This window comes from Equus asinus, chromosome 6, assembly GCF_041296235.1.
Source record: "Equus asinus isolate D_3611 breed Donkey chromosome 6, EquAss-T2T_v2, whole genome shotgun sequence".
In the NCBI taxonomy this organism is placed as follows: Eukaryota; Metazoa; Chordata; class Mammalia; order Perissodactyla; family Equidae; genus Equus; species Equus asinus.
The window spans coordinates 9,813,868-9,839,660 of record NC_091795.1 but is presented as its reverse complement, the minus strand read 5'-3'; the positions used below and the strand labels follow the sequence as shown (position 1 = coordinate 9,839,660).

General features: G+C 38.0%; 1 protein-coding gene across 1 annotated transcript in view; it reads left to right on the top strand.

Moving 5' to 3' along the window:
• Nucleotides 1-377: 377 nt before the first annotated feature.
• Nucleotides 378-25,793, top strand: part of MRPS9 (mitochondrial ribosomal protein S9) — a 66,309-nt gene continuing 40,893 nt past the window's right edge. The window contains exons 1-2 of the mRNA XM_014843541.3: nt 378-566; nt 12,067-12,246. Of these exons, the coding sequence (XP_014699027.1) occupies nt 432-566; nt 12,067-12,246 (315 nt within the window). The 5' untranslated portion in view covers nt 378-431. The remainder of the gene's footprint in view (nt 567-12,066; nt 12,247-25,793) is intronic.

The window sequence follows — 25,793 nt, the reverse complement described above, 5'->3', positions numbered from 1 at the left end:
CGCGCTGGAGTGCGGTGAAGACGGAATGGAAAGGGAGGTGCGGGCGGGCTGCGAGCGTTCCGCAGGTCAGGGAGAACCAGCTCGAGGTGCAGCACTGGACACGGCAAGGGAGGAGTGGTTAAACAGCTATGTGAAAGTCCTATCAAAGAGACCTGCACAGCGACCGAATCCAAGCGGCGCAGAAGAGCAAAGACATCAAGCCGCGGGACCCACTACCGGGTCAATGCACGCCAGGGGCGGAGTCGGACACGCCCCCTGGCTCGCGCACCCAATCAGCGACGAGCCGCCTCGGGCCGCAGGAGCCGCCCCCTGCCTCAAACCTTCGGGCAAGTCCTTCTTCCCAACAGCCTCGGGCATCCGACGCCCATTGCGCCTGCGCAGGCCCCAGGCTCCGCCCCTTCTCCCTCCCGCCCGCGTCTCCCACTACCAATATGGCGGCTCCCTGTGTGTTCTGCGGGAAAGCTGTTTCCTACCGCCTCTTTCTTGGGGCTAGGGTTAGTCTTGCCCGAGAACAAGGCCTCTGGAAAGCCGCGGCTGCTGAGGTGCAGACAGGTACCGCATCCCAGGTAAGCCCGGGAGAAGTGGAAGTGCTGGTCTCTGTAGCGCGAGCATGTGGAGCCGGCGCCGCCACCTACCCTGGCGTCTCGCGTGCTCTCAGACGGGGACCCTAGGGTCTCAGGTATTTAGTAGAGGTCTGAGGTTGAGAGGAGGAGTGGGTATTGCCTTGCAGCGGCTTCCGGAGTAGTTTTCGCAGGACGCAGTGCGGGGGGAGGACGGAACTACGGCGACCGCTCCCTTGACTTGTCTGCCAGGCTGGGGGAGGCCGGTGCCGAGGTGTGTCGAGGTGCGGTTCTCCGCGGGCCTCGCGGTCCACAGGGGAGGCGGGCCGGAGCGGTTGATTGGGAACTGCACTCGTGCGGTGGCCTGGAGGACTTAATGGACCAGGTCGCACAGTGGAGAGAATAAATAGTGACTTTTTAAAAGTGTTTTACATCTGTGCAGTTTCCATTTTCTTAATTTTCCCAATATTTTGTCTTTGGAGAGATGGAGACCAGAACTTGTTTCATTTAATCCTGAGGGCAGTGGGAAGCCAAGAGTCCAGTTTTACAGCTGGTTGCATGATGACGCGTCTCACTGACATGGGACCTCAGGAGGAGGAACAAGATTTGAGAGAGAAGAAGTTAGTTTTGGATACAATTGCATTTGTTATACAGTTATGGTTGAGATGTCCAAGTAGAAGTTTCCAGTAGGCCCGTAGAGAGGCACGTCTGCAGTTCAAGAAGAGAACTGGTTTACAAGCCATCTGTTGCTTTGTAGATGGTGATAAATTAGATCCCCTAGGGAGGGTGTACTGACTGAGAAATAAGCAAAGGGACAGGGCCCTGAAGGACAGTCAAGAAAGAGGAGCCCCCAGGAGATTGAGAATGAGCTGCCAAAGAACTAGGGGGAAAACCAGACAGTGTGGTGTCATGGAAAACCGGAGAATATTTCCAGGAGGGAAAGTGATAAACAGTACCAAATATTATAAAGAAGTCAAATACTATGATCTAAAACTATATCGAAAAAAGGAATACTATCTTTTTTGCGTCTTACTTCTTTTATATTTTAACCCAAATCAACCATACCCTCCATTCATTTATCCATCAAACGTTTGTTTTTATTGGAATATGCTGGAAGTTTTTATTTTTTCATGCATCTCTTTTGAGTATATCCTTCCTGTATGCACATAATTATCTATAAAAGGGACTGTGGCACACAGAGTGTTGTTATTGTTGACACTAAGTGTGTGTGTGTGTGTGTGTGTTGGGGGAATAGTTGCTAACTTTCTCTGCCTCCCTTGAACTCTCCAACCTATGTGTTTTTCTGTCTTTCTCTATGTTCTTTTAATCATATATAAGCATGCATGCATATGCATGCTTTCCAAAAAATAGATCCTGTTCTACTTTTTGCTTCTCTAACTTACGTACATAGTAGAAATCCCTGCAAGTCACCTGCTAGGTATCTAGCTGCTGCATGATATTCTATGGTATGAATGTATCAAAGTTAATTTAACAAAGGTCATTTGCTTTGTTTCCATTTTGTTCCCACTAATAAAGTGTTCAGTAAACATCTTGGTATAATTCTTAGGTACTTATGCTTCTATTTCTGTAGGAGAGAGTTCCAGTTTTGAGGTTATTGCTGCAAAAGATGTCTATATCATTTTAATAGGTGTGTGGCTTTTTTTGGGGGTGAGGAAAATTGGCCCTAAGCTAATGTCTCTTGCCAATCCTCTTTTTGCTTGAGGAAGATTGGCCCTAAACTAACATCTGTGCCAATCTTCCTCTATTTTGTATGTGGGATGCCTACCACAGCATGGTTTGATCAGCAATATGTAGGTCTGCACCTGGGATCCGAACCTGTGAATCCTGGGCTGCTGAAGTGGGGTGTGTGAACTTAACCACTAAGCCACCAGGCCGGCCCCACCTTTTAATAGCTGTTTTTTTTGAGGAAGATTAGCCCTGAGCTAACATCTGCTGCCAAATCCTCCTCTTTTTGCTGAGGAAGACTGGCCCTGAGCTAACATCCATGCCCTCTTCTACTTTATATGTGGGACACCTGCCACAGCATGGCTTGCCAAGCGGTGCCATGTCCACACCCGGGATCCAAACTGGTGAACCCTGGGCCGCCGAGAAGCGGAACTTACGAACCCAACTGCTGCGCTACTGGGCCAGCCCCTTTAATAGATTTTTAATAGATATTTTTTAGTAGATATTTCCATATAGCTTCCCAAAAAGGCTGAGGCACTTTACTTTCCATCACTGATGTGTGAGCGTGCCCCTTTTCTACCTGCAGTAGGTATTATTTTTTCAATAAGATGACTGAAAGTGATTTCTCCTTGTTACTTTAATTTTCATCTCCCTGACCACTCTTGAAATAAAACTTTTTTTTTTCCATATGGTGAATGTTTACTGAACACTTTACTTGAACCAGGCACTGTGAAGTAAACAAATTATAGTCAAGCAAAGAATTACCAAACACTGTCAACCCCTAGCACTCTCAAGGGATGGTCCTGAGATGGCTGAATCCCCAGATTCCTGAATGCCACCACAGCATATATTTTACCACAACTGGAAGAGTTAACTGACCCCGCCAGACCCTTAGTGACTCCATCCATACAGCTAAAGACATTTATAAAGCGTTTTTTCTGGCACAGAGCTTGTATGTCTTAAATGTTAAATATTTCTTCACTTCCATCTCCAACATTAATAGTTATATTTCTCTTAGGGGCCATGTCTCATAAAAACCAGAATTTTTAATCACTTCATGAGTGGCTAAAGCACTATGCTTTTTTTTTTTTTAATTTGGATCATAACCCATTAGTTATGAAATCTCTTCAGAGGTTACAGGCAACTTAAAGAAGGGAGCGGGGGAATACAATAATAATGAGGCAAAGTACGTCTCTTACAGGGTAAGTATTTTTGCATTTTACTTATATGTATAAGTGTGCAGTATGTGGTGATATAAACGGTAGCTGTTACTGTTTGTCACAGTTAAAAAAGTTTGAGAATCACTGATGCAACAAGGAAAGAGAAACAAATTTTGTTACGCTACAACACCTGGGTGCTCAGGTGGGACCCTGACTAGCAGAATTCCTCCTGCATACCAATGTTGTGGCATAACATACAATTGCAGATATATGAGTGTCCCAGATTTGGGTGGGGGAGGGAATCTTACTTATGAATGGCCAAACTTCTCAGATTATAAACCTGTGGATGTTAGAGATCTGCATAACAGTGTACTGTGAGGTTTACAGAGGTAAATACAGAAGAGCGCAGAACTGCAATGGCTAATTCAAACGAGTGGTAATGGATAGAGCCGTGGGCAGCTTCTCAGAGGAGATGGTTGTCAGGTCTTCAGTAGTAATTAGGAGTTAGAAGAAAAAGAGAGAGATTCTGTTCTAGGACAATGTAATAGGTACACAAGGGACAGAGGTACAGAGTCAGTGGGTTCTGGCAGCAACAAATAATTGATTGTAGCAATTATAATTGGCATAGTATTTGGCGAGAGAATAGTGAGATGGGATTGGACAATTTGGCAGTGTCCAGATTAAGAGTTGTGTGCTCTTTTGCTGTGCTAAGGTACTTGAATTTTTTAATCTGTTACAAAAGAAAGTAGTGGATTATTGTAAGCAGTTGACAGTCATGATGTCCTATAAAGATTACCCGTGAATCCTCAAATTCTTTATCAATATAACTTAATGTAGGAATGCTAATTTAGTTTTCTGTACTGTTTATGACTTTAATAATAAGGAAGAGCAGTAGACCAATTTCTATTTTGAAAAATATTACTACAAAATATCAATAATATGTCCTCTTAATGTTATTTTCTACTGAGCACTTTCTTGGTGCTTAAACTTTTCATTTTTAGTGAGCCAATATACCTTTGTTGAATTGGACTGTCTGCCGGAGAAGAAAGACTGATGACGTTTGGTGGCTTAGCCCTTGTATATTTTGGTTTTATTGTACAAACATTGCTGCCTCTGTTTTAAGTATCTGTTCTTTTCATCTCTCGTTTTATTGGCTCCTGAAGATTATAATATCCTAAACTTTATTGATAAATTGCTAAAAAACTATTTGAAAAACAAATTTGAAAATTGACCTGCATTTGTATCAGATGCTTTATACTGCTTTGTATATTAGTTATGTTTTCTCCCAGATAATTTTTGATAATTTTTTTTAAAAATCCCAGTTTATTAGTAATGGAAAAGAAAACCCCTTGGGTAGGGTAAATTGTTCTCTTTGAGATCTCATCCTGTCCTTTTAAGGATAGATTTATTGTGGTCCTCATTGCTTTAATTATGGAAAATACTGGGACATTAAAATTTGATTTTCCTTATGTAGCAGTTTACAAGTTTCTTATTTAAAGAAAGCTTGATAATAGCTGCTACCATTATTCTCATCTCTCTTTTCCTTATAAAACAAGATCAGCAAACTTTCTTGTTGTATGCTTCATTGTTTTTGGGATGATGAATGAATTTGTTATTTATTGCTGCATAACAAATCCCTCCAAAGTTTAGCAGTTTAAAACAACAGACATTTGTTACCTCACAGTTTCTGTGGTTCAGGATTCCAGGCACAGGGTCTTCTGGGTCTTCTGCTCAGCGTCTCCCATAAGGCCACAGTCCGGGTGTTGGCTGTGGCTACAGTCGTCTCAAGGCTGGAGGGTGGAAATCTACCTCCCAGCTTGCTCAGTGTGGGTATCAGCAGAAGGCATTCTTGCAGGCTATTGGGCTGGCCCTTGGCCGGAGGCTGCCTTCCGTTCTGGCCACCTGGGCCTCTGTAGGGCAGCTCATCACATTTGGCTTCCATCTGGTTGGTCAAGAGGGGCTGAAAAGAGGGAAGACAGTCCTTTTGTAACCTATCTCAGAAGTGACATGCTATCACTATAGTAGTGTGCTGTTCATCAGAAGCACGTCACTGTCCAGCTCACACTCAAGGGGCGGGGATTGCACAACTGCGTGAGTACCAGGCTGCAGGATCACTGGGAGCCATCTTGGAAGCTGCCTACAACCCACATAAACTTCTTTTTTATTATCTATGCATCTCATGTATTTAGGTCTTTCTCCTATAGTTGATTTGTAAACCTCTTGAGAAAAATAACATAACCTTTGTGTCCCCACTATGGTGCTTAGCCATAGTGCCTCCAGACACTTCTTGATGCTCACTGATCATTTTGTGAATTAAACATGTGAAGAGGTCTTATGTATAGGGATGTGTGGGTGCATATGTGTGTGTATGCACATTTGTGTACATGTGAACACCTGCTATGTTACTTTGTGTCGAATAAGATTAGTAACTTAAATAAGAAAATTGCATCTTTACCATGTTTCATGTTTTCTTCTCTCAGTATAGCAATGTTCTCGTTTTAACACCACTCAATTCCACTTTACAATTATTTCTGTTAAAATTTAGTATTTAGCCTGGCTCATAGTAGTTGGGCCATTCAAATTTGTTAAATGAGCTCATAAAATAGTGTACTTTTTAGAATCTTATTATGAAAATAAAGCATATTCAAGCATATACAAAAATAGAATAATATAATGAACTCCATGTATATGTCAACCAGCTTCAACAATTATTAATATTTTGCCAACCTTGTTTCATTTGTCTCCTTCCTTTTTTTTTCTGGAGGCTTTTAATGTTAATCTTAGACTTTCTGTTATTTTACTTATAGATACTTGAATATGCATCTCTGACAGGTAAAGATTTTTTTAGCTTCCATGCCAGTATGAACATATCTAACAGAATGAACAGTAATTTCTTAATATTATCTGTTATCCATTCCATGTTCACATTTCTCAACAACAGCTTTTTTTGGTGAGGAAGATTGACCCTGAGCTAACAACTGTGCCAGTCTTCCTCTATTTTGTATGTGAGATGCTGCCACAACATGGCTTGATGAGCGGTGTGTAGGTCCGTGCCTGGGATTTGAGCTGGTGAACCCTGGGCCGCTGAAGCAGGAACTTAAACCACTACACCACCAGGCCATCCCCCAGCAATAAGTTTTTAGAATTGGTTTGTTTAAATCAGGATTCAAACATGGTCCGTGTATTTTATTTGATTGATAAGTATGTTAAGTCTCTTAATTTATAACAGTTTGTGGAATGAAGGTAAATGATGAATTTTGCTTAAGTAGTGTAGTAGATTTCCGTGTTTGTTTAACCTAGCATCCATTTCCCCTTTATAATGGCACCCCAGTTTTCTCAGCAGCAATGAGTTCTTCCCCAGTGGATACAGTCCAGAGGAACTGTAGTCTGGGGCACCTGACCTGAGGTAGCCCACCAGGTATTTCTCTCCCTTGAGGTCTTGAGCAGGGAGACTAGGGCGGTTGCAGTACCCTTTTATCTTAATGGCCACATTCTGACTTCATTGAACTTGCTGTGGGTCATTGGAGTTGCTACTTTTTAGCTCCAAAGATGCCTTGGACCCTGCCTGCTTCTAGTATAGTCCCGTGGGCTGCTGTTAGCCTTCTAAGAAATGTCCCTTTTGCTTCAGTAAAGCAAAGTCAGTTTCTTTTGCTTGCATCCAGAGACCTCTAGTCGATAAAAGTATAAACTTATTCAGCAAGGTTACTGTAGTCACTCTCTTGGAGTCCTCATATTGTTTCTTGTTATCCATATTTTCTCTAATCTGACTTCAGTCTTTACCTTTTATTCCTCAAAGTTTTTTTTTTTTTTTTTGCCTTTTCTATTCAAATTAGCAGCAGATTCTTCTTTGTTCCATTTTTATCCAGTTGAACAAAAAGGGAACTACTTAATACTCCTGTAATACCATTAAAGTAGTGCGTAGCGGTGGCATTTGGCCAAATTGGGACATCACTGCTCTGTCAGTATGCATCTGCTTCTTTGGCAACCTGCTTGATTGAAATTATAGTTGTCTGACCCTTTATCTTTAAAAAGAAACAAATCTGTCAGGTTGTATCTATAGTATTCCGTGAAAACAAAGTCTGAGGAAGAGTCTCTGTCCTAGCTTTTCAGTTGGAAATAGAGCCTGTAGGACATTTTCTTGGGAGTTGTACTTAGTGCAAAGCTGATTCTCTCCTGAATTCTTAGTGTTCGGAGCTAAAGATCTGGTTCTCACTCAGCCTCATCTTCTTGAGGGATTGTAGTAATGAATAACGTACTCCTTTGAATGTAAATAGTTTTGTGTGAATTCATTGCTGGAATAATTCAGAACATTTAATAAGTATATCCAGTAGTCTGGCACTGACGCTGTGATGGCTTTGTAACTTTAATAAGTATGAATTTTCACAATGTCATATTCTTAAGCAGTGTGTACAAATGTCTTTGAAAAGATCTTAAAGATCTTAAAGTGATTTTATGAAAAATAGCAAATTAGGGACATGTGCTAATTAAAAAAAGAAGGCCCTTTCTAAATGAACAACAGTAAGCAATTTCACAAATGTTTGTTAAGCCTCATTTATGTTGAAACTAAGAAAGCTGCCACCTCATGTCACAAACTCTGGAGAATATAGACAGACTCAGAATAATTTTACATCAAGTAAAGAAATGAGTCTTTGAGCCAATAATCAACTGTTTTGCTTGAGATGATGCTAAAATGTCTTAGGAACAAAAGAAGGAATGGAACAATGTAGAAGAGAGATATGAAGAAAATACAAGAAATATTTACTCAACAAAATGGAAGAATTCTTTTACTATAACTACTTCATACTGTCAAGGACATTTAAAAAAAGATTGGGTGAGGGAGAATTCTGTGAAACGGGATAAGACAGGAAGATATGATTAAAAGAAGCTGTTAAGGAAAGAATTTTGAAGATAGACCAAGATATAAAAAGCTAAAAATTCAGAGTGGCTGCACAATTGACACTGCAAAAAAAGGGGTAAAAAAACATGGAGTAAAGGCTTAAAAGTCATACAGAAAGCAGAAGAAAAGGACAAGAAATAAGCCTGAAGAGAAGCTGGTATGTATGGAGAACATAATAACAGATAATTAGTGTGATTGAAGAAGAAGAACATAAGTAGGTGAGAATTCAGTGGATATTGGTTTTTTCTGAGGTTAGTAGGAGAAATGCATTTAAACATTTTATTCAGAGATGTATAGGTAATCGCTGGTAAAATAAAAGTAGGCAGTATATTGTCTAAATTGCCAGATCAAAAGACAAATGAAGAAAACTACAGACCGTATAGCAAAAGAAAGAAAACAGGAAGGAAGCATAAAGAAAAAGATAAATTAAGATGCAAAATAAGACAGAATATCTATTAAAACTTGTTTAAATGGGATATTATCAAGTATTTAAAAAAATTCAGATTGGGTCAAAAAAAATCCAAAACCTGAAGTGATTCAATTTCACAGAAAAATGTGGGCAATGATATTCCAGGGAAATGCAAATAGGAATTTGAAAGGGCTACAGTGGTACAATCCAACAGAATTAAATTCAAGATAAAGGTATCGCATGGGAGTGGAACACTTTATAATGCTGATATGTGCAATCTGCCCTAATGTAGAATTCTCCTGAGCTAAATGGTGCCTTGAGTATACCACTGAAACATACAAAGAAAATACATAGGAAATGAAAAGATAATTGACAAAGAAGATGTTACAGATACTGTATAGATGTAGATTTCTATTTCTTTGGTATTTTCCTGGCTTACATCCAGTATAAATGGATACTTAAAATTTTTTTCCTTTATTTTTTGTGTCTACACTTTACAGCCACTGCATCATTGCTCTTGAAGTATTCAGTCCATCACACCTTTCACCCCTTATTCTGCAGACCATCTCCTGTCCTATTTCACAAAGAAAACAATGGCAATGAGACATAAGTAACCTTACCTTTATGCCTACTCTCCCCCACAGACTATTTTGTTTCTTTGCATAGAAGAGATGTTTCTCATTCTAAACCTAATGGCTGCTCTTTCCCTTATTGTGATGGTATCAACATCATGTCCCACGCTGATTATTAACAGACTGTATCTCTAGCTTAGGTCTCTCTTGTGAGCCATCTGCCTCCTGGACAACTATCTCTCCTAAGGTGTCCATCAAGCATCTCAAATTCATCGTGCCCAAAATTGAACTCACCACTTTCCTCACTAATCTTGCTCTCCCTCTAGAATTTGTACTTCAGTGAAGGGAGCCATGTTCACTGGGAGACTCATTTCTTCTAAGGGCTGTGGTTGGTGATTGGTGGGAAGTGTACTGGATTCACCTGGATTATCAATGGATTGTTTAGCTATGGACAAAAACAGTTAGTCATATTATTCACAAAGCCAGCAGTGTCATCATCCTTTGGCAATGGAAGATTTGGGAGAATTACCTCAACTGGATGACTGCTATGTTTCTCTCCCAGATTCATACCTTTGCATGATTCTTGGGGCAGGAAAAGTGTTTTCTCTTCACTTTGAATATAAGAAGCACCATTCTCCATTGTTCAAAGAAGACAGGGAATCATAAAAAATAAAAACAAAAGCCTGGAAAAAGTGAAAACATAAGATGGTAAAACTGCTGAGCTGGGAGGGTTGGTGCTGATGGCCCTTGGCTGTGGGGAGAGGTGGCAGAGGTGTGAAGGCAGACTCTGCGTGTAAAGGGCAGGCTAACTGTACATGAGCAAGTTTGGGTCATGTTTTTACTCACTGATAAAACACTGTATCTTTATAAAGCATCATAAGAAAATATAATTGCTGGTTAATAATGTAAAGAGACACTCCTCTCAGTTCTCCTGAGGAAAAATGAACTATAAAGTTTCATGGAATTTTAAATTCCTCTTTCTTACTCATTGAAAAGTAGCAAGAAATTGTTTTATCACTATTTTAATTTGTGAGAGTTTAGGAATATAATTTTTACTATTAATTGAGTATTGCAATATTTGTCGTGTAATTTTCTTCCATTTTCTATTGTAGCTGTGGTGACAAATTACTATTAGAGTTATTTGAATCTCTTATTCTCAAAGAGATAGGGAATGGATGAAGGAAAGATGGTGCTGGTGGTGGTATGCGTAAGAGTTTTATGTTTATGAAAAAGGAAGTGAATGAGTTACTAAGAATTGTAGCTCTTGTCAACAAAAATAATCCACAACCAATCTATAAGTGAAAATTTGGGAGTGTTTATTCTGAGCTGAAATCTGAGGACCATGGCCAGGGGCCTTTCTTCCCGAAGGAAGAAAGGGCACCAAAGAAGTGGGTTGCACAGAGTGGTTATATACCCCCAAACAGGGTGTTTCACATATGATTGAAATGTCCATTTTACAATAGTCGGGGAGACTGCTCTGTGGCACAGCGATTGATGGAAACAGCAGGTGGGTCTGCTGTCTCAATGAACACAGCAGGGTGGCAGTCTGTTATCTCGAGCTGGGTGGTCAAAGGTGAGTGCAGCAATCACTTCCTAGCCTAAGGAAAGATGCTTACCCCTAAGGAAATGCCAATGTGGGGCACCTTTATCTTAAGGCCATTTGTTATTGCCATAGTAAATGTTTTAAAGCAGATATACAATGTGTGCTCAACGGCCACAGTCAGGCCCTTTTGGAAAAAACAAAGTCAGGCCAAATTAGGTTTATACCAAATGGCTTCCTCATGTACTTCAATATATCCTATTGCTTGCCATTTTTATTTGTCACTCTTAAAGTCTGAATATTGCTTAAGAGTATTTAAAATTATCAAGGCTGGGATGAAAGTTGAGAACCACAAATTTAAGGTTATGAGAAAAGCCAGGACCAGAAAGATCTGTTCTAGTTATATGCGGCTAACTGAGTGCGGCTGAGTGATCATTTGAAAACATTTTTCTGATTCTTTAACACCCTGTATTGCAGGTAAAATATTAATGCCTTGGGGGGAAATTCCTAGAATAAATGGATCAACAGCAGCAGGTGTGACATCATTACTAATAGTTCAAAAGGATGTGAAAGCCCTTATTTCTACAGTTAGCATGTTGAACCAAATTAAAATAAGAAATCTTCTCAATGTTTAGTGAAGCAGTTTCTTCATTGTGTCCACTTGAAATAAGGACTGTAGAATAAAGTCTCAGACTAAGCTAAACCTGTTATTTCAAGGCTTTTAAAGATAGGCTGTATCTGTACCCTCAAGCAAGGTGAGTACCTCAAGTCTAGGGATACTGTTCCCAGGTACATGCCCCTTGGCTGCCATGTCTTCCACTTGCTAGTTTCTATCTGCATGTACATTGGCCTCTTTTTAAGGGAGTGACATTCTACCCTTTGTTGCATGTGTCAGATATCACAACTAGCTGCTGTTGACCAATCAGTATCAAATAAGAATGTTTGCAGTAGATAAGGAAGTAGGATCTCACTTACAAGTATTATCATCTTTAATCAGTTAAAATGCTAGTAGTTTAAACTACTTTGTAAAAGCAGGCTTTTAAAAGCAAGCTTTTGAGCAGGGGACAATTTCTAACAGCTTTCTTAATAGATCTTTTACCTTGTTTCCAGACTCCTGCCAACTGAGTAGCATAATGAAAAGACAACTGTTTGAATATCTTGTTTTATTTAGAGACAGTGGCCTATAAGATCAATGTTTAATTTAAAATCTTTTCTTTTCTTTCCACTTATGTTTTCTGCTAGATATTAAGGCTAAGACACACCACGGTTGTATCAACAAAGAAAAATATTGCAGCCTTGAGACGTGAAACTTACACGCTGGATTTTATTAAAAAGCAGATTGAAGAGTTCAACATAGGAAAGAGACATTTAGCCAACATGATGGGAGAAGATCCGGAAACTTTTACCCAAGAGGATATCGATGTAAGTACAGTTACTCTGTTGGAAGAGTAATTGCTGTAGAGTTTTAGATATTGAAAGCACATTTTTTCGGCCTGAGTCCCGTAGCTCTGGAGAAATTTTAATCAAATTGTCAGAATAAGGAGAAACGCCGCTGTACTTTGCAAGTTGGAACCGTGGTTTCAAAGAGAGATGCTACTCTGTATTTGAAGCATTATAAAGTATGGTGAGTTTTGGATTTTAACTAGAAATGGATACTTTCCCTGTTTCAAGGCATAGGAGCCACTGTGAATGCTTACACAGGATTTGGAAACATCCTGTTGTGTAGTCTTAAACTCAGCTTTCTTAACAAACTGATAAAACAAATGGTAATGGGAATGTAGTCAAGTTTATAAGAAATACCATAGTTAAGCCTAAACCCAGTGTTTTTATCAACTTAACTATATATTTGAACTTTCACAGTGAGGGCATACTCTAAGTGATTAGAGAATTAAGATTAGAACTCTACTCTGGTTCCAGTCTTGAATTATTATAGTCCTGATAAAAGTAGTAATAATCAATAATGCTTTTTTTACTAGACATCCTAGGATAGCTAGCAAAGGAACCTACATTTAACATCTTTGAAGCTTGTTCTAATTTTTAAAAAAGTAACATAGAACACCCCATGGTGCTTCATATTTATTTGAAGAATAACATCTTTGTATAGATTTAACATTTTATATGATTTTAAATATCTCATTTTAATCATTTTATGATTTTACACATTTTAGTTTAATTCCCATCTTTTTGTACACTTTCCTAATTATTTGTAAATGGTACTTCAATATTTAAGGCACTAGACCAACATTTTTGACTGAACTAGAGGGATTTCTTGTTGCCCTTCTAGGTCTGTGTGATTTAGAGTTATGGACTTTGTAGCTGCTGTCCTGTTTTTGAATCTTATGGTAATCTGGACAGTATTTAGGGATATTAAGAAAACTTTCCCTTTACAGCACTAATTTTGTCATGAGCAATGTAGGTACTGCTCCATTTTTGGAAGAGGAGACTGAGGCATAGAAATAATAAGCATCGTGTCTACAGGGAAGAACTCTCAGACTTTAAACTCCGAACTGGTGCTCTTTCTTTGTATGTGCCTCATTTTGTAGATAATGGACACCTGACAGTATCCAGACTGTATTACACAGTTTTTAGCTAGATAGCTGCATACTCAAAAAAGTGTGATTTTCAAGAAGAATTGAAGAAAAGGACAAAAAACAAAATAAGATCTTCTTCCCCAGGTATCCTTTAAAAAGATAAAAATAATGAGTATCTTGGCATAATAGTCGTACTATAGATTTTTGTTTTCCAAATAGAAATAAAATCTCTGTTCCCCTAAATCTTCTCTCCTGAGACAACTTCTTTGCTATTTTCTTTGTTTTTAGTAGCTGCTTTGTTGAGATGTGAGTCACTGTCCATCTAAAGAGTCCAGTTCTCCGGTTTTTTGTCTATTCAGAGTTGTGCAGCCGTCAGTCTAATTGTAGAGCATTCTCATCACCCTGTAACGGGCACTTTATCTCCTTTAGCACTCACTCTTCACTTCCCCATCCCCCCAGCTCTAGGCAGCTACTTTCTACTTTCTGTCTCTATAGATTTGCCTATTGTGGACATTTCATATAAACAGACTCATACGATATGTGGTCTTTTGTGACTGGCTTCTTTCACTTGGCATGTTGTTTTCAAGATTCATCCGTATTGTATCATGTGTCAGTAGTTTATTCCTTTCTATTGCCAATGATTTTCCATTGTGTGGATATACAGGCTTACCTCAGAGATATTGCAGGTTCAGTTCCACACCACGGCAGTAAAGCAAATATTGCAATAAAGCAAGTCACATGAATTTTTTGGTTGCTCAGTCATATAAAAGTTATGTTTACACTATATTGTAGTCTGTTGCGTGCAATAGCATTATGTCTAAAAAAATGTACATATCTTAATTAAAAGTATTTTAATTAAGTATTTTTGGCATACTTGATTGCCAAAAAATGCTAACCATCATCTGAGCCCTTGGCAAGTTGTAGTCTTTTTGCTGGTGGAAGGTCTTAAAAAGAATGCAATATCTGCGACGCACAATAAAACGAGGTACCACATTGTACCACATTTCTTTTTAATCCATTCATCATTTGATGGGCATTTGGATTGCATCCATTTTTGGCTACTATGAATGATGCTGCTATGAACATGCTTGTAAAAGTTTTTGTGTGGTCATATTTTTCACTTCTTTTGGCTCTATACCTAAGAAACCATTGCTAATTCAAGGTCATAAAGATTTAGACTTAAGTTTTCGTCTGAGAGTTTTATAGCTTTAGCTCTTATGTTTAGGTCTTTGATCCAGTTTGAGGCAATTTTGGTATGTGATGTGAGAGGGGGTCCAGTTTCGTTCTTTTACGTGTGGATATCCGGTTGTCCCAGCAACATTTGTTGAAAAAACTATTGTTTCTCTATTGAATTGTTTTGTCACCCTTATCAAAAATCAATTGACCTTACTGAAAATCAAATACAAGGGTTTATTTCTGGCCTCTCAATTATATTTCATTGATCTATATGCTGGTATGACACTGTCTTGATTACTACAGCTTTGTAGTAAATTTTGAAATTGGAAAATGCTGGTGCTCCTGCTTTGTTCTTATTTTTCAAGATCATTTTGGCTATTCTGTGCCCCTTGAATTTCCATGTGAATTTTAGGATGAGCTTTTCAGCTTCTGCAAAGAGCCAGCTACGATTTGGTTAGGGATTGTGTTAAACCTCCAGATCAATTCTGGGAGTATTGCCATCTTAATATTAGGTCTTCTAATCTGTGAACATGGATGTCTTTCAGTTTGTTTAGATCTTCTTTAATTTCTTTCAGTGATGTTTATAGTTTTCAGAGTTTGGCATTTCTTTTAAGTTTAATTCTGAGCATTAATTTCTTTTTTTTATTCTCTTGTAAATAGAATTGTTTTCTTAATTTTGTTTTTGTATTCTTCATTGCAAATGATAGAAATACAGTTAATTTTTGTATATTGATCTTGAATTCTACAACCTCGCTGAACTCATTTACTAATTCTTAGAGTTTTTAGTGAATTCTTTAGGATTTTCTGTATACAAAATGTTGTCACCTGCAAATAGAAATAGTTTTACTAGCTTCTTTCTAGTCTGAATGCCTATTTCTTTTTCTTGCCTCATTGCCCAGGTAGAACCTCCAACAGTGTTGAGTAGATACAGTGAGAGTGGATCCTCGTTTTGTTCCCAATCCTAGGGGAAGGAGTCCAGTCTTTTACGATTGAGTTTGATGTTAGCCCTGGGTCTTTTGTAGATGCTCTTCATCAGTAATAGGAAGTCCCTTTCCATACCTAGTTTGTTGAAAGTTTTTGTCATTAGAAGGTGTTGGGTCTGATCAAATGCTTTTTTTCCTTTTATTGAGATGATCATATCTTTTATTAGTATGGTATGTCACATTAATTGGGTTTTTTTTCTCATTTTCTTTATCTTTATTAAATTAAAATAGAACTTCCATGTTATTGTTAGGACTAAAGAGAGAAACATAAGCAAAAAAAAGCCTATGACATAAATCACATAGTCAAGGGACCAGCCTGGTGGCATAGTAGTTAAGTTCACATGCTCTGCTTTGGCGGCCCAGGGTTTGCAGGTTTGGATTCTGGGCATGGACGTACACATCACTCATCAAGCCATGCTGTGGTGGCATCCCACATACGAAAAGTAGAAGAAGATTAGCACAGATGTTAGCTCAGGGCCAATCTTCCTCACAAAAAAAAAAGAAAGAAAAAAATCAAATAGTCAATTATAAAAGACAATCTCATTTTACCTATAGGTTTGTTCTGGGAATGATGGAAGCAAACACAGATTTTTGTTGGTTTTTTAACATTGTTCAATGAACTATTACTTATTAATAGCAAAATCTTTAATATGACTTTGAGCTAACATAAAGTGTTAGATGTCAGTTAAGACTCACAAGAATCAGAGATTTTTATCCTGTATCAAACTTACCTAATACTTTAAAGGATACAGGTTTTTAATTTATTTATTATTTTTTGTTTTTGTTTTGAGGAAGATTAGCCCTGAGTTAACTGCTGCCAACCCTCCTCTTTTCGCTGAGAAAGACTGTCCCTGAGCTAACGTCTGTGCCCATCTTCCTCTACTTTGTATGTGGGACGCCTGCCATAGCATGTCGTGCCAAGCGGTGCCATGTCTGCACCTGGGATCTGAACCGGCAAACCCTGGGCCGTGGAAGCGGAACTTGCACACTTAACCACTGCACCACTGGGCTGGCCCCTATTATTATTTTTTACATTAATTGATTTGGATATTAAACCAACCTTGCATTCCTGGAATAAATCCTACTTTGACAATGTGGGTAATCTTTTTTATGTGTTTTGGATTTGGTTTGCTAGCATTGTACCTGAGGATTTTTGTGTTTAATTGATACTGATTTGTACTTTTCTTGTATTATCTTTGTCTGATTTTGATATCAGGATAATACTGGCCTCATAGAGTTGGAATGTGTTCTATTTTTAGAAGAGTTTGAGAAGAATTGGTATTTAATTCTCTTTTAAATATTTGGTTGAATTCATCAGTGAAGCCATCTGGGCCTGGGATTTTATTTTTCATGGTAGTAGTTTTTTTAAGTTATTATTCTGTTAGCTTTTAAGAATGGTCCTCCCCTCTCTCCATGTGACCTGTGTGTCCCTGAGTAACTGTTCTCAGCAAGAGGATCTCACTGCCCGACTGAGTTTACCACTATAGCACTTTTGAGCATCTCTTTGCTATCCTTTTGGATGTACATTGGGCATATTTAGCTCACTGAGAGAAACAGAATCATTCAGCACTTTTGTAATTCTATCTGAAGGGATAAACATTTTCACAAGTATTTAAATGGATTTTGTTGTTTGGAGTGGTTAGTTCATTGCTTGGGTGTTTAACCAGAGTATTATTTTGGGGTGTTAAAATTATTTTCGTGAGGATTTAATTTCTGCAGAGTAGACATGGCCTATAATTTAATTCAATTACCTAGTTAAAAGACTAGGCTCACTGTATAGTGTTCACATGGGTAAATCAGGTGTCATTGTATTCAGATTAAACTGTTTGTTATTTTATGTTTTTTAGAAACTGATTTTTCCATACTACTTAACCAATTGCTAAAATAGTGATAGTTAAAACAATCTATGAAATGCATTTAAGCAAAAATATTTGAGATTTAAAACAATTTTTTTCATATATTAAAATATCTTTAAATGTTTTTAGTTAAGGTGTTTACAACGGACACCCATTGGTGTCTCCATCTAGAGTGTCCTTTTTATATTATTCAGAGAAATCTAAGAGGGTCCTATCGTTCAATCAGGTAGAAACAGTATGTTTAGTTCTAGTTCTTAAAATATAGAATTGTTTTCCAGAGAAGATATGTTTAACATCACTATGTAAATTTGAGAGGTGACAGCTTTTCTGTACTTTTAAAATTGTGCACAAGTATGTTTGTATATATGCGTGTATATATATATATATATGGTAAAAGTAAATTGATGTTATTTTATGTCATTGTGCTAATAGAATATAGTGAAAATCTCCCTTGGATTTAGCCAATAATGTAATGAAATAATGAATTAATATGAAAAAACATCCAGTTGCTTCTTTAAATTATGTAGAATCTTCTAAAATGAAGCTGAATGTCTTGGGTTGTGAGGAATATGGATGCAGGACATGTAGGACTTTGTTGTTAAATTGTTTTTTTTCTTAATCATTATAATTAAAGTAATATTGTAGAAAGAGGCAGAACCTGGGATTAGGAGATGCCTTGCAGTGTCACTAAGTAGCGTTGTAATGTTTAGCGAGTGACAACACTCTGTCACTTGATTTTCTCATCTCTAAAATAATGCCTGCTTGCCTACCTCAGAATATGACTAAGGAGCTTGAGATTCATGCAATGTGTTATTGTTCTCACTACTATTAATCGTGATAGATAAAATCTACCATAACTGGAATCATTCGCTAGTTTTCTAATTGCTTTTGTCACACAAATCTTCCCTGCCACCTGAGAATGAGTGCTGGGGAGAGTTACTGTTGAGTACAGCGATGCATGGGTGAGCCGCTTAAACCGAGACTGCAGTGTATCGTAGGTTGGTATTTTGTCTTGCCCAGCTCACTGTCCAGAGCCCTGTGTGCAAGTGAGTGTTGGAAGTGAATGCTAGCCGTTTCCTTGACACCAATGACATAACTCTGCTGTGCTAGACTTTCCTGCAAGTGATTAATCTGCTTCACTAAATCTCACATTTTATATCAATTAACTCTGGCATTTTATTGAATTTAGTGGACGCCCTTTGGCATCTGAGTAGATGTAAAAGCAAAAGAGGACAGTGACAACCAACTGTTACCAAAGCATTAGAATTATATACCCATTATGGTTCCTGTTTTCAGTTATGTTTTTGAAACTATTATTTTTCTAAGAGGTTTGGCTGTGTATATAACCTGAAAGAGGCAGTACAGCTGATGTGTTGTCTTTAACATTTCATACTGACAAAATGCTTAGTGATTTCTAAAGACAAAAATAACTAATTTGACACTCAAAGCCAGGAAAATGATTTAAGCTTCCAGACAATCTTTGGAAGAACGTTGTGATTGCTATTATATATTTAGAAGTTATAATGATGGGGCCAGCCCCCTGGCCGAGGGGTTAAGTTCACGAGCTCTGCTTCGGCAGCCCGGGGTTTTGCCAGTTTGGATCCTGGGCACAGACCTAGCATCACTCGTCAAGCCATGCTGAGGCGGCATCCAACATAGCAGAGCCAAAAGGACCTACAACTAGAATATACAACTATGTTCTCAGGGGGCTTTGGGGAGAAGAAAAAAAAAGATTGGCAACAGATGTTAGCTCAGGAGCCAATCTTTTGAAAAAAGTTATAATAATATATTTGGCTTTTAATATATAAATTAAAACTAGATACAGTAATTTTTCTCTTATTTAATATGATCAGGAAATTAGGTATTTCACGAAAGGGAATTTTGTAGATAAGGGAAAATGATTTTTAATTGTTATTTGTAATGAAAGATACCACCACTTACTAAAAACCTCCTGTATATGTGCAAGATGCTGTCTGGGAGCGTGATATACGTTACCACGTTTAATCTTTATAAAAACCTTATGGGATAGGTATTTATTATTGGGGAAGTCAAGGCTGTACAAGGTCTTTCTGTAGCCAAACTGTTTTTTCCACGCTTTCAAAGATTAATTTTTTTGGTAACATTTTCTACAATAAATTGTGGTCTCCTCAACCCTGTTTCGTAGAGGATAGTGCATATAGTTTACCCTCAGCATTTACCCTCATGCCTCAGGGTTTCTTTTTAGTGTGCTGGTTAAACTGATGCCCCGACCTGGGCTCAGAGTGCGTGCTGTCCCTGTGCTGACTGGCCTGGCTGTGCTTTCTCACTGACTCCTGCCATCTCCTTTGCTGGCAAGATGTCCATGTCTGTGTGTCTGCCTCGCCGCTCTCACCTGCGTCCAGCCTTCTGGCATAACTAAACTTGTTAGGCATGTGAATTAAAACCAGGAGCCATTGGACTCAGCATGAGGACCTGTGTGCCCTTCCACCAAGTAAAATCATGAATTTACGTCAGCTGTTTCAGCTCATTGTAGGCATTTGTGTTGATTTCTGGGCTTACAACTTTATTGTAGAAGGTTGAGCTTGACTGGAAATCTGGCCTCTGGCCTCACTGAGTGCAGCATATATAACTTCTCTGTGAAAATTACACCTAACTAATCTTACATGCTAGTATTCCTTAATTTAATAAGGCTTTTAAAGAGAATACAGATGTGGGTTGGTAAAATAAAAAGAAATGTGACAAAATTTTATGAATAAAAATAACTGTCACTGTTGATAGTTACATTATTTAGAAGACTTTATTACAATTATTAACGCTACAGCATTTCATATCTGCTAGAAGTTTCTCTTTGCAAAATTATTTTGCTATTTTAATGTTCAATCTTGGTATTAAATTTATATGAAATAATTACTATTCTTAGTTGGTGAAATAGCAAATAATTGAAAAGAAATTAGTCATGGGCAAGTATAGATTTTCTCCATTTCACAATAGGTTGATTTATTTTTATTTTTAATTTTTATTGAGGAAGATTAGCCCTGAGCTAACATCTGCCACCAATCCTCCTCTTTTTGCTGAGGAAGACTGGCCTTGAGCTAACATCCGTGCCCATCTTCCTCTACTTTATATGTGGGACGCCTGCCACAGTATGGCTTGACAAGCGGTGCCATGTCTGCACCCGGGATCCTAACCGGCAAACCCTGGACTGCCGAAGCAGAACGTACAAACTTAACCGCTGCGCCACTGGGCTGGCCCCCACAATAGGTTAATTTTTTTTTTTTTTTTAAAGATTGGCACCTGGTCTAACAACTGTTGCCAATCTTCCTTTTTTTTTTTTTCTGCTTTTATTTTCCCAAACCTGCGCAGTACAGAGTTGTAATATCTTAGGTGCAGGTCCTTCTAGTTGTGGAATGTGGGACGCTGCCTCAACGTGGCCTGATGAGCGGTGCCATGTCCGCGCCCAGGATCCCAACCCTGGGCCGCCGCAGCGGAGCGCACGAACTTAACCACTCGGCCACGGAGCCGACCCCGGTTAATCTTTGCCTAATTTCTTAAGTTACATTGAAAAGGGAGAAACCATCTATTGCTCTTTCCCACTGACCCACTGTGGTGCTACTGGTACCCTTCAGAAGGCCGACAGGAGGAGAAACAGCCCCCCTCCCACCATCAGTAGTGTCTCTTGTGTGTTGCCGAAAGTACTTAAACACATGCTAAATATTTTGAAAATAGATCTTCATGCTCTGTTTCTCAACTCTTACTCCATAAACCTTTCCCAGGTGAGTGCTCGATGTTGATCGGTGTTTAACAAGTATTTTTGGCTGTAACAGTATAGTTACTGTGAGGGGAATCTGTCAGATGAAGGTTGAGCTGAGTGGGTTTCAATGTAAAGCAGTCACAGTTTGGTTAAAAGAAGATTCTGTGTGTATGGAAACTGTAAAGAAATAAACTTGATAGTGTGTAACAGAGGCAAGGCAGAAACAGTTTGCCTCAAATAGGAACCCAGGGCTAAAGGCTGGCCAGGTGACGAGTAGTGCCTCAGTGCCCCTGGGTTTATGGACACGGTACCAGCTCGTTAAGTTGGAGTAGACATTGGGTTACAGTTGTTGCTAATCTGTTTACTATTGCTGAGTCTTTGAATCAATTCACATATATCTTCCCAAATTCCTTTTCTTGAATTCATGCTGTAAACACACTGAAAAGTTGAGGACCACTGATATTTGCATTTCCCTTTTTGAATTAGGCAGTATCAGTTATAAATTTTAAGTTGGAGACATTTCAGTTATATTAAATATTATGAATACAGCACTGCACTTGCATTTCCTAATGTCTTTATTTGGGAATTAAAAGTTAAGTTCTACATTACTATAGAATTTCAGGAAAAAAGCCAGCAAATTGATATATAACACTGCTGAAATCTACCAATTACTTTTTAATTGGTATTATAGACCTCATTCTGAAACCAGAATGTTTTATTCTCCTAAGTGTGAATATGCTGTATGAAGTTTCTCTAATTGATTTGCTGCGCCCATTCCATTTGATGTATCATTTTTCACAATATTTCATAATTTGTGCTCATTTCTAATGAACAGAGTCGTTAGGACAGGCATGTCTAAGTACAACTGACAGCTAACATTAGGTGCCAGATGCAGTTTATAAAGCTATGTAGAATGGTAGAGAACAGTTTAAATAAATTAGCACCTGTACATTAGTCTCACTTGCTGGTAATTTATAAGCGAATCAGTAGAGATGACATTTAGGTAAGTCATTGATCAAGTTAACAGCTGCAAACCCACTGCCCAGCTGGGATACCTAATTAATAGAGATTGCATTCCTGACCCGGTGCTTCTCTGGGTTGAGTCTGTGATACTTTTATACTTTGACTTAAGCCTAAGAATATCGTTAAACACTTGTTCATTTTAAGGAGCCTTTGAATTACCAATATTCTAGTTAAAATCTAAAAAAGTAGGAAACATGTTTACAAAAGAGAATTACCTTACTCTGAGACTTATTTGAATTAATTTTTGAAAATTTACAGTCCTTATTTTTGTCAGCATTTTTTGTTGTTTTGGATTCAGGTAAACCGTGCTGTATATTATACATTTCTAAATAAATTTCTGGAGGGTTCTATACTTGTCATTAAATGTATACTCCAATTTTTTTTTCCTGGAAGAAGCAGGGTTTTTGTTTTTTGTTTTTGCGAGGACCAAGCATTGAACCTAACCAATGTAACAATTTTTTCATGTGACATTAGTTTAAAACACCTAAGTTGACATTAGCTTAAAACACCTAAGTTACCAAGTTGAATTCTATGTAAATTCCAGAACTTAATATAGGAAATATTAAGCTAGAACTTATTATAGGAAAATGCCCTTTGTTTTCTATTCCTGTGGCTCAGATTTTCTTCTGAGTGAAATTAAAACTGAAAGATTAAGGTATCAGCAACCTTAGATCAGAGGGCGGCAATGCTTTTGTATCTATTTCAGGTATATAGTCGTGAAGGTGTGAATACCAGTGTGCTAACTAAGGCCACATCCAAAGTCTGGTTCCCGGAATGAGAAAAGGTCTCAGGAAACACAAATGCTAAGCCTAAGACGAATAAAAATATTGGGCTAGTAATATAGTTTTCAAGCTTCTTGAGGAATCATTCACTGAGTCCCACCCGATGTACATATTTTTGTTTTCTGCTTTTGTGGGAGGGTTGGGTGTTTCTTAAAGTAATCATTTTTTTCGTGCATATTGTTTAGAAGTGGAAAAAGTATTTATTTCAGATGATTATGAAATTTCTGTTAATTCTGTCATGGTTAGAAACTTGGTCCAAGTGGGCCAAACCATAATTCAGATGTGAAATGCCAATTTTCCTCTAATTTTAAGATACTTAAGGGCCTAGACCATTTCTTGCTGGTGGTTTTTCTCCAGAGCCTGGTAAGTGGGACACATGCACGGGGGAGTCAGAGAACAGAGCAATTGACAGGTCCGTTAGCATTAGCAGAGAGACAAGTATTTCCCTCACCACCTTCCTCCAATGGTTTTCTGGTTGATTTAATTTCACCTATCATAATATTTAAATTCTGCATTTTTTATCATGCTAATATAGATATTTCTGAATAGCATATCAGGAAAACTGCTAAAAAAATACTGAAGTATTTTAAGACTTTGTTTGCCTTTGTGTTTCTCATTTTGTTTTCTAGTTATACTTCTGAAGCTTTCCCATCCAAATTTTTACCTTTATTTAAAGTTTTCTGTGAAATAGCCCTTCTGCCCCCAACCATTTTTGTTACTTATTCTATATTATAATTATCTTATTTGAAATACCTTCCTTAGCTTTATGTCAAATTGAGAAATTGTATTTTTAGTTATTGTGTATTTTGGGAAGCCCCAAGCACTCGAGTCAGTCCATGGAAGAATTTATCTTCCATGAAATGTTTTCCCAGTGTGGGACAGAGGCTGTCGAGTGTAAGGAGTGAGGATGAAGTTGGCCGTCGTCTGCAAAGGGAGCTTGGGGAAGGTTTTTCAGCTTCTGGCTTTTGAGAGAAACTGATTAAGGAAACCAAAGGGGCAAATTAGTGAGGGTAAGGGTAGAGATGGAGAGTTAAATATTGTATTCAGAAGGGTTTGCGCAAGTACCTTTCTACTAAAATATAGCTAGCTAGTTGTTTTATGGAATCCAGACCAATTGTCTTGTCCAATTGTCCCACGTTCTGGCTTTCTCATTGCTTCCTCATGATCAGATTTAGAATGTATAAATGATACTACTTATGTGATGTTATATACTTCTCATAGGTTCACACCAGGAGGTACATAGTCAGTTTGTTCCACAGTTGACTGTATGTCTGATCCCTTGGTTAATGTGGTGACCACTAGACCTCTTTATTTTAAAAGTAAGTTTTTGCTTTTGTAACTAGTAAGTAATCTGTAGGATGGTATTTTTGAGTCCATGTGAATATACTATTTCCCAATGACCTTTCAGCCGGTGACTTTAACATCCATTGATGATCCTTGCCTGAAAGTAATGATTACTTTGGAAGTTGTAAAACAGTGATTTTCTACTATTGTCATTCCTTCTACTTTTAATTGGTATTGTTCTACAAAGAGGCTTTCCTTTGCTCCTTGCCCCCCCCCCGCACCATGAGAGTATGTGTATGTCTTAATGTATATATGTACACTCTTAAACATAACATACCCACATGCTGAGTATGTTATAAGGTATTGTCATTGCCTTTTTTTTTTTTGATGTTCAAATTGTTGCAAGTTTGGCCACTGGGAGCCCCTTGAAGCTGGCTTTTGTGTCCTTTTGAGCACTTCCTTGTTTTCTGGCACAGGAGTATGTCTCAGGTTCATTTTTACTTTCCCTGCCTTAGGCCTACAATCAGCTATTTCTCCAAGATACTCTGTTCCTTATACTAGAAAATTGTATTTAGAAACCAAGATTTGGATGCTAGGGGCCACGTATTGCTCCTGGAGTTCCATCGCTTCTATGCTCTTTCAGGGGACAGAACTAAAAAATAATATTTTTAAAATATTATAAGAATAATATAGGAAATAATATTTTTTAAGGATCATGAGTTGGTATTGATTTTTCTAATTCAAACTTAACATTACTTAACATTACGTTTCTTCTTTTATATGTGTATCTCTCTTCCTACAATAAAATTTTGGTCACCATAAAATTAATATATTTATTTATTTGCTTTATGCTGCAATATACACAAAATATTTCAGAATTATAGTGTTTATTCACTCTTAGCAGTAAGCCTACCAAGTAAAGTTGAAGATTTCTTTGCAGTTATTTTTTGTTGTTAGAAATTAGGTTCATTTGTTTCTATTTGTATTAAGTTTTAGAGTTTCTTTTGAAAATTTTAGTCTTTAATATGTACAACATTTACATGCTTCAAAGTTCAGCTGTATAAAAAGGTATATCCAGAGAAGTCTTAGTCCATCCCTGGGCCCCTCACCCTGCTCCCACCCCTCCCTTCATAGATAATGATTTTTGTTAGTTTCTACTTTGTCCTCCCTTTGTGTTTACAAAAAGAAACCTGTGTATATTTTTTTCCTATTCCAATGTGTGTTTTCTTATTTCTGTTTTTCTTTCTTACACCAATGGTTGCATTCTAAGTACATTTCTTTTGCGTCTTGCTTTCCTCCGTCTTTTTTTTATGGCTGTAGAGGACTTGATTGGGTAGATATACCATCATTTATGCAGCCAACCTTTGTGGTGGTGTTTGTTGTTGTGTGTGGATTTGGGGTTCCTAATATTTTGTTCTTATAAATCAGTGAATAACCTGTGCTTATGTTGTGTTGTATTTGTTGGGATGTATCTTCAGAGTAAATTTGTACAAGTGGGAGTGCTGGGGGAAATTTATATGTCGTTTTGTTAGACAGTGTCGAACTTCCAAGTGTAGAGGTTGTACTGTTTGACACTTAGACCAGCAAGGTGTCAGTGTCTCTAA